This window comes from Mus pahari, chromosome 10 (assembly GCF_900095145.1).
Source record: "Mus pahari chromosome 10, PAHARI_EIJ_v1.1, whole genome shotgun sequence".
Classification (NCBI taxonomy): Eukaryota; Metazoa; Chordata; class Mammalia; order Rodentia; family Muridae; genus Mus; species Mus pahari.
The window spans coordinates 40,964,473-40,974,354 of NC_034599.1; the positions used below are offsets into that span (position 1 = coordinate 40,964,473).

Genomic DNA, 9,882 nt, shown 5'->3' on the forward strand with positions numbered 1-9,882 from the left:
AAATAAATAAATAAATAAATAAATAAATAAATAAATAAATAAACAAACAAACAAACAAACTAGAATATGGGAGAAATCAACTCTACTTTTGGTGGAGCAGGCTTTTTTAACTGTGATACGTACATAACACTGAGGCCCATCATCAACAGACTGACAGACAACAGAAAGAGGACAAACCATAGACTACAGGAATGGCTCAGCACTGAACTCCAGTTTGAGGGCATCCGGCCCCCTCTTCTGGTCTCAGTGGGCACCAGAGGCACACACAGTATGTACACAGACATAGGTGGAGGCCGGGCACACAGCTCGGTGGTACAGTGTGGCCTGAGTGTCTGGGTTCCATGCCTAATGCCAAAGAATAAACAATAAAAACACAGCTGGTTGGTGACTCAAGTCTGTGATTCCCAGCACTTGAGAGTCTGAGGCAGGAGGATTGCTATGAATTGGATCTCACAGAAGGAAGTGGGAGTCAGGGCAGCAAGATAGTTCAGAGGTAAAGGTGCTTGCCACCAAGTCTGGAGGCCTGATCTAGTTCCTGATCTAGTTCGAGGCCAGCCTGGTCTACAAAGTGAGTTCCAGGACAGCCAGGGCTATACAGAGAAACCCTGCCTCAAAAAAACAATAAACAAAACAAAACAAAACAAAACAATAATAATAATGCTCCTTTTTTTTTCTTTTTTCCGTTTTAAGAAAGGCCTTAAACTCACAGCCCAGTGACTCCCAAGGCTCCCTTGTTGCCCCTCCCCCGCCCACTACTGAGATTTACGGTCACATTTGAATTATGAGACACTAACCCAGGACTCCATGCATGAGGAGCACGCACTCCACCAACAGAGCCACAACCTTGTTCTTTTTGTTGTTGTCACTGAGACTGTGTAGCTCAGCCTAGCCCCCCCAACTCATTCTGTAGCCCTGGCCTTGAACTTGTAGCCATCCTCCTGCCTCAGCCTCCTGAGTGCTGGGATTACAGGGAGTGCCAACATGCCAGCCAGCCTTAGCTTGTTCTAAAGAAACTGGATTTACATGCCGTATTTCACAATATCCCCTACACTTGTATCTCATTTAAAACCAATCTGACCTCCAGTGTCAGCGAACATTTTCTATAAAGTTGGTCCGATAGTAACTCTTGTGGGCTTTGAAGGTTGTAAATCTATTACAGTTATTTGACACTGCTATCAAAACATGAAGACTGCCACAGGTGACACAGAAATAAACACGGCTGTCTTCCAATAAAATTTTATTGACAAAAACAGGCAAGCTGTCAACTTGGGCCCAAAGGCTATAGTTTGCCCACCTCTGATCTAACCCCAATATATTGATTAGCCCTGTGCATGGACCAACTCTGTATTGGGAGAGCAAAAGCAAACCAGGAGGCTGGGCTTAGTGGCTAAGAGCACTGGCTGCTCTTAAGAACCCCAGGTTCAATTCCCAGCACCTACATGGTGGCTCACAAGCATCTATAAGTCCAGTTCCAGGGGATCTGATGCCCCTTCTCGGCCTCCTCAGGTACTGCATGTAAGTGGTTTACAGATATGCATGCAAGCAAAACACCCATACACATAAAATAATTTATAAAAGATGTGTTTAAGTAAATCAATTACAATGTCTGTGCTCAAAGAACGATTCCAACCCTCCTCAAGTTTCTTACCTTGCTCACTGGGAACGTAGGTCTCATCAGAATCTTCCTCCAGGACCAGCTGGTCACCTAAGAGGATGGGCCGTCTAGCCATGGTTCAGCCTGGCGTAACTATCTCGATCCCAGAGACCCTATCCAAAGAGAAAATCAGTGAGCTGGCTGGGGAAGGGACAGCTGAGTTGGGTCATAGAGCCATCTGGGTCACACCAGACGCTGCACACCAGTATGGCTGAGGTCCCTGCCTGCAGCTCAGAGCTTCATAGGCTCTGTGCCCGGGTGATGCCCCGTCATGCCCCTGCCCAAAGTTACAGAACACACGCTGCACCACAAGACATCCTGAAGCCTGGCTCTCTAAAGTGTTTAAACTTGAGGACTGGAGAGATAGTTCAGTGGTTAGAAGCACTGGCTACTGTTGCAGAGGATCTGGGTTCAATTCTCCAACACCCACAAGGTGGCTCACAACCTTCTGAAATTCCAGATCCGGGGAATCCGACTCCATCTTCTGGACTCTGTCTGTATCAAGGATACACATGGTGCACATACACAGATGCGGGCAAAAACGTAAAATAAATAAACCTCTAAAGAGTTCAACTTTGTATTCCTCCTCAAACAGGAGACTATCCCAAACCTGTAGTACACCTACACCAGAAAACCCCAGTGACCCCAAAAGCACAGAGCCTCGGGCATCAGCACACCCCAGGGTACAGTGAGGCAGCCACAGGCAACGGTGCCCCCCATCCCCAGCATGCAATTCAGGGCCAGGAGTCAGTGTGTGGTCAGCACCTGCCCTGGGAGCCCTAAGAAAAGAAGACCACTGAAGACTGAGGAGAGCTGAGGGCTTTGGGAAGAGAAAAACTACACGGGGTGGCATTTTACTTAGGACAGAAACTCTGGTAAGACCTGCATGGCTGAATTGGATAAATAAGAAAATGGTGTCAGGAAGAGCACCCTAGAAGGCTCCCATCCCAGTGAAAGTTAATGAGGGCCTAAACCGGGCCGAAGAAGCCAAGGTGGGAAGGGGACAAAGACACAGAGCTATTAGGCTTAATGAGAGCATCGGGGAGGAAGGGAAGAGAAGGGATCTAGATGGACTGGACAGTGTCCCTCCAAAACACTTGATGATCTGACTTAATAAGAAGTAAGGCCTTTAAGACAGAGTCAACATTAAGTGAGGTCACTGGGGTGGGGTCCTGACCTGACCAACCAAAGGAACAGAAATCGGAGTTCTCACTCCGTCCGTCAAATGAAGACAAAGGGTGGTAGGCACGCGCAAGGCCGGAACTAGGAAGGACCTTATCTGCGTGTTATTTTATTTGCTAGTTTGCAGTGCTGGTGATCCTCATGCGATGCTGGGGCTGTCCCTCTTTTCCTGCCGTAGTCTCCCCTCCAGTTCTGGGCCCCAGGGTTCTACTGACCTTCCCCACAGCAGCTCCCGCAATGGAACCTAATGAAACAAATAGGATGTCTCAGCTCTCCCCGCCTGAGTGGGCCACCTGAGGAGTGACCGGCACAGCAGGTCCTGGCCTCTCCTGTCCACGTGAACACCTCTGACGATTCCAGGTGGTCCAGAGAGCAGGCAATGTTCCTCTCCAGCAAGAAGACACTCCTCTCCCCACCCCCACCCCTACTGCCCATCATAGAGGCCAAGCCTGACCAGGCCTGCGGGCGGAGTGTTCAGTAACGGCTGAGGCTGGTGACCGTGACTCTATCCCAGATCCATACAGAAGGACCTCTGGGAAGCAATAGGGAACCTATCAAGACCTGTTCCTGTGGCCTTCTGGGATCCTGACACTCAGACCACCTTCAGTCCACCGGACCTCCAAGAAAACCAGACTCTGCCCCTCTCATTCCCACCATGCCCCTCCAAGTAAGAAAAATTTAAAAAAAAAAAGAAAGAAAGAAAGAAAGAAAGAAAGAAAGAAAGAAAGAATGAATGAATGAATGAATGAATTCCCTGTGATATCTAAGCTGAGAGAAAAGGTTTCCCTCTCAGAAGCCAGGCCACTGTCAGACACCACGTCTATGCCTCTACTCTTGGTCAGAGACTGACAAGGCCTGGCTGCCACTCACTCTGAAAATCAGTGCGGGGTGGGGGTGGACAGAAACCAGGACACAGCGGGTCACCTGAGTCCTTAATCCTCTTACTTAGAGAGGGGGGGAGACAAGGAAAGGCTACAGACAAGAGGACTGACCCAAACAAGAACTAGCACTTATCAAACTGAGCTGACCTCTTCACGCAACCTGAGAAACTGCCATCTGAGAGGTGTGGCCTGTGCCCACATCGCATCTGCAGAAACCATTAGCCAGGAACAACGGCTGTCCTCGCTGGAAAACAACAACAAACAAGCCTCAAGTGCTGGTTAGTTTCTGTCAATGTGACACAAACCAGGGTCACCGGGGAAGCAGGAACCTCAAATTGAGGAGCTGCCTCCATCGGACTGGCTTGTGTGGTGGCACGTGCCTCTAATACCAGCAATAGGGAGGCAGAGGCAGGTGGAGCCTGTTCTATATAGTGTGTTTCGGTTACAGGGTAGCCATAGAGGGACTCCCCCCCCCCATCTCAAAAGAACTAAAAAAAAAACAAGGGCTGGGTCTGGTGGTGCATGCCTTAAATCTCAGCGCGAGAAGTAGAAACGGGCAGATCTCTGTGAGTTCAAGGCCAGTCTGAACGACAAAGGGAATCCAGGACAAGCAGGGCTCTGTTGCACAGAGAAACCCTGCCTCAAAAATATGGTGAGATGGCTCAGTGGGTAAGAGCACCCGACTGCTCTTCCAAAGGTCCAGAGTTCAAATCCCAGCAACCATATGGTGGCTCATAACCATCTGTAACAAGATCTGACGCCCTCTTCTGGAGTGTCTGAAGACAGCTACAGTGTACTTACATATAAATTAATTAATTAATTAATTTAAAAAAATAAGCAAACAAACAAAAATAATAGTAGCTGGGCAAGCCACAAAGAGGGAGCCAGTAAAACAAGCAGCATTCTTCCTCCATCCCTGCCTCTTCCTCCATCCCTGCCTCTTCTTCCATGGTCCCTGCCTCTTCCTCCATGGTCCCTGCCTCTTCTTCCACGGTCCCTGCCTCTTCTCCCATGGTCTCTGCCTCTTCCTCCATGGTCCCTGCCTCTTCCTCCATGGTCCCTGCCTCTTCCTCCATCCCTGCCTCTTCTTCCATGGTCCCTGCCTCTTCTCCCATGGTCCCTGCCTCTTCCTCCATGGTCCCTGCCTCTTCTCCCATGGTCCCTGCCTCTTCCTCCATGGTCCCNCCTGCCTCTTCTCCCATGGTCCCTGCCTCTTCCTCCATGGTCCCTGCCTCTTCTCCCATGGTCCCTGCCTCTTCCTCCATGGTCCCTGCCTCTTCCTCCATGGTCCCTGCCTCTTCCTCCATGGTCCCTGCCTCTTCTTCCATGGTCCCTGCCTCTTCCTCCATCCCTGCCTCTTCCTCCATGGTCCCTGCCTCTTCTTCCATGGTTCCTGCCTCTTCCTCCATCCCTGCCTCTTCTTCCATGGTCCCTGCCTCTTCCTCCATGGTCCCTGCCTCTTCCCCTATGGTCCCTGCCTCTTCCTCCATGGTCCCTGCCTCTTCTTCCATGGTCCCTGCCTCTTCCTCCATCCCTGCCTCTTCTTCCATGGTCCCTGCCTCTTCCTCCATGGTCCCTGCCTCTNCCTCCATGGTCCCTGCCTCTTCCCCTATGGTCCCTGCCTCTTCCTCCATCCCTGCCTCTTCTTCTGTGGTTCCTGCTTTTGCTCCTGCTTCACTTCCTGCCCTGACATCCCTTCCCTTCATGATGGACTATAGGATGAAATAAACCCTTTTCTCCCCAAGCTGCTTTGGTCATGGTGTTTTTAACAGCAATAGGAAACAAACCAGGATGCCTGACTGTTAACAAAAACCTACAGTCCAGGAAGTAGGTGGAAAATCTGAATTCATAGATTTCCTAAATTTCAGACAAATCTTCCGCCGGGAAAACAAAATAAATTAGGGCTGAACTATACCGTGCCTCTCCTCCCTTCAGGGACAAGGAAGGAGAGGCCAAGAGGGTAAAGAGATGCAAGGCAGAAGTGCACAGTCAGAAGTACCTCGCCAACAGCCCATAGAGGTCACTCATGATCAAGTTTCCCTCTGGGCACTAGATGTGCAATAGTGATTGAGCAGATTCAGTCATGACTCCCCTGTGCAACTATGGCTTAGCCAGACAGTTCCAGATAAGAGTATCAGTGTTAAACTAGGTATGGAGACACAAGCATGACCAGCATCCCAGCTCTTGAGAGGTGCAAACAGAATCCCAAGTTCAGGGCTGGAGAGATGGCTCAGTGGTTAAGAGCTCCGACTGCTCTTCCAAAGGTCCCGAGTTCAAATTCCAGCAACCACATGGTGGCTCACAACCATCCATAGTGAGATCTGATGCCCTCTTCTGGAGTGTCTGAAGACAGCTACAGTGTACTTACATATAATAAATAAAAATCTTTAAAAAAAAAAAAAAAAAGAATTCCAAGTTCAAGATCATCCTCAACCACAGGTGTTCAGGCCAGCCAAGGCTATATAAGAACCTACCTCACAAATAAATAAATAAATAAATACTACCAATAAATACTACCACTACACCACAACAGCAAGAACAGAAAAGAAAAGAGAAAAAGAGCAAAGGATGGGAGTGGGGAAACTAGCAAGATGGCTCGGTGGAGGGAAAGGACTATGTCCTCAAGTTGTCTTCTGACCTATACAACAACAGAAGCAGCAGCACGTGCAAAGGCCCTACAGCAGGAGACTCCTGCAATCAGGAAAATGCCAGAAAATGCCAGAAATGTTGCTGCAGAGGAAGGAAAAAAAAAAAAACAAAGCCATGCTGAAGATGTGACCTTTGTCATTGAGAGAGAGCTGCAAATTCAAAAGCGCTTTTCCCACACAGGCTGAAATGGAGACCAGAGTGGAAGGAGGGAAATCAGAGTGGCTGGGGCTGCAAAGACGGCTCTCAAGGTAAGGGCGCCTGGTGCCCTTCCAGGGGACCTAAGTTCAGTTCCCAGCACCCAGGTTAGAATCTGTGGCATGCAGCTCACCTGTAACTCCAGCCCCAGGGATCCCCTTACCTCTAGGTCTCCAGCACTGAGACCACAAGCAGGGACCACCAGGCCTGGCTTTTTTTTTTTTTTTTTTACAAGGGACTTAACTCAGGTTCTCACACTTAGAAAGAAAGAACTTTACCAACTGAGCTATCTCACCGGCCCCTAAAGCCAGGACATTTAAAGCGGAAGGAACACCATGAACAGAGGCAAAGAGGCTTGATGGGGCGGAGTGGCTACTAGGGCCTGCCTAGCATGTGCAATGCCCTGAGTTCAATCCCTAGTATTGCAAAACAACAACTCCAGGTGTGTGTGTGTGTCTGTGTGTGACTCTGTGTGTGTCTGTGTGTGTGTGTGTAAGGAGGGACGAAGGGGAGGGGGGAGCACAAATGTGCTTGGAGGGGTAAGGATTAATTATAACAACAAAAAACTTGGACTAACCGCACACTTCCCCCGAACGCTTGTAAGAGGCAGGACTGTACCAGGGGCTTTATCCGCCACCGTCCCACCCCAGTCTCTCAGCTAGAGGATTACTATCCCCACTTTTCAAATACAGCGACTGCTTGAATGGGAGGCAAGGAGCAGCGAGTACGGGCTGGAGAGGGCTGAAGCTGTATGCGGGACTTCATAAGGGGCTGCCATGGGGATTTCATCAAGAAGGTTGGAGGGGTGAGAGTTACCGTTCGGAAAGGTGACTGACAGCTGCACAAGAATCAATCAGAAAGGGGGCAAAATCAGAGGTAGTTATTCTGAAAGCGCAGCCAAGAAATTATGAACCAAGCCAGTGGCTACCTGAATGAAAAGGGGCTAATCCTGAGGGCAGGAGAATAGCATCTCGCGTCTAGGTGAAGGAAGAGAAGAGAGAAAGCAGAGAGGACTGTGATTTTAGGCCAAGAAGCCGACTGCCTAGAATCTGAGGCATGCCAGATGACTACTGCCGACAGCGGAATGAATTCTCAGCGTAGAGTGGGCTAAGTGACTGAGGAAGTTCTCCACTGAGACAAGAAACATGGGAGACATTGAGAAAAGGTCCAAGGGGAGGTTTGGAGATGATCCGCAAGCACATCTAAGCTCGAGAAAGGTATCTATCTGGCTAGGCAGCAAGTACTTCCCAGCGCAACCGGTTAACTGGAAGCTCTAGTCGCGATCCAGAGATGGAGTGCGGAGAGAAGCATGCAGGGGCCTGCAGAGGGCTGAGCTGGCAGACGCGCGAGGGCGAATCACCGAGGCCAAGAAGAGGGCAGCGGTTCCGGGCGGAGATTCCTGAATCAGTGCAAAGAAAACCCCAAACCTCCTCTCCTGCCCACCTGGCCGAGAGATGCCAAGCGCTTGGCTGAGCTTGGGATAGCCCAGGAAAGGGTTGGGCGGTGGCGGTAGGGTATAGATTCAGGAGAGGCTAGAAAGCCAGGCCCCGCTCGCCGCAGGGCTCTCCTCTCTCCCGGCTCAGTTCCCGCGCAGCAACACCTCACAACGCTTCAGCTCCCTGCAAACTCCAGCCACGCCACCAAGCCTGGCTCGGAGGAGAGCTCACCTGTCCCCGATCCGGGGATTTCCGGGGCGATGGCTCTGCGCCTCCTCCCCAGCACCATCCCGGCACCCCCCCACTCCCAGGGACGCCGGGGTGTCCGGCTCCCCGCTTCCAGGGACGCCGGGGTGTTGCCCTGCAGCGACCAGCAACCACTTCCGGAAAGGCACCGGCCTAGCAACTGAGAGGCCCGCCTCTACCAAGAGCCAATAGGTCGCTGACTGAGAGCGTTGGCATTGGATTGGTTGAAGGTCCCCACGAGGCTTTGCCCGTTGCATCCTGAAAGTTGTAGTTCAAAATAGTGAATCAGCACAACCCCACTCCCACCCACAAAGAGGTTAAAAAGAGAGACCTGAAGGTAGATAAGAAAATTTCTCCCGCAGACGAAAGGAAGCATTCATAATATTAATAGTAATCTATTATCAATGGTCAACCTATTGATTGGGCCCTTAATAAAAGAACTATGAAGGGGCTGGAGAGATGACTCTGTTGTCCAGAGAGCTGCCTACTAACTTTTTCCTTTTAATGTATTATGTGTGGCCCGGGATCTGATAAAAACAAGCCTTTAATCCCACCACTTGGGGCACAAAGCAGACAGATCTCTGTGCGTTTGAGACTAGTCTGGTCTATATAATGAGTCCCAATCCAGCTGGATTACACAGTGAGACCCTGTCTCAAAAAAAAATTTAAAAAGTATATGGTTATTTTGTCTACATTACGCCTGATACTTATGGAGGCCAGAAGAGGGCACTGCACCCTCTGAAGCTGGAGTTGTAAGCAGTAGTGCGCCACCTTGTGGGTGCTAGGAACCAAACCTAGGTCGTCTGCAAGAACAACAGCTAGAGCTCTCAACTGCTGAACCATCATCTCTCCAACTCTACTACTTAACTTTAAAAACGAGTTCCCACGCCGCTAGAGTCTAATCCGACAAGGAGAAATTGAGAGTGTTGTTACTATAGATCAGATATCAGGATGTGTTTCTCATGTTTAACGTCAAATCTTTCTGCAATTCCTTTATTCTCACCACAGATGGGGAAAAATAAAATCACTGCTCCTCATCATCACCACAAGGGGCCAATGGACCAGACGTGGAAGAGATGCCAAGGGTCACCATATCATGACCACAGACATAACTAAACACTGCCCATAGCTTCCTACACACAAGAACTTGCCATCTGAGGCTTCAGAGCCAGCCCAGCGGCTGCCAGCACCTGCTGCTCTGCCAGAGGACCAGAGTCTGATTCCCAGCATACACATGGCAGCTCACAACCAGCAGAAACTCTAGTTCCAGATGATCCAACACCTCTTCTGGCTTCCACCCACACCAGACACACACATGTGTACACAAACATGTGGTACACAGGCATACCTGCAGGCAAAACACTCAAACACATAAAATAATAAAATATTTTTTGAAAAAGCAGCTAGATAGTGGTGACTGAACCACATTTAATCCCAATGCCTTTATTCACGGTGCCCAGAAGGCAGACAGTCATATCTTTGTGGGTTCAGGGCCAGACAGGTCTACAAAATGGGTTCTAGGACTGTCAGGGCTATTACACAGAATAACCCTGTCAGGAAAAAGTCAAAAATAAGGAGGAGGAAGAAGAGGAAGAGGAGGAGGAGGAGGAGGAGGAGGAAGAAGAGGAGGAGGAGGAGG

At 49.8% G+C, this 9,882-nt stretch overlaps 1 protein-coding gene across 6 annotated transcripts in view; it reads right to left on the bottom strand.

Annotated features, from left to right (window-relative positions):
• Positions 1–8,392, bottom strand: part of Cep164 (centrosomal protein 164) — a 70,601-nt gene extending 62,209 nt beyond the window's left edge. For 4 of the 6 annotated variants that reach the window (XM_029543157.1, XM_029543158.1, XM_029543159.1 and 1 more), the window contains exons 1-2: positions 8,229–8,369; positions 1,649–1,767 (exon numbers count right to left, since the gene is read on the bottom strand). In XM_029543157.1, coding sequence (XP_029399017.1) covers positions 1,649–1,730 — 82 coding nt within the window. In that variant the 5' untranslated portion in view covers positions 1,731–1,767; positions 8,229–8,369. Of the gene's footprint in view, positions 1–1,648; positions 1,768–8,004; positions 8,064–8,228 lie in introns of those variants that run through there. The other 2 variants (XM_021206163.2, XM_029543156.1) reach the window with 2 other exon arrangements.
• Positions 8,393–9,882: the final 1,490 nt, after the last annotated feature.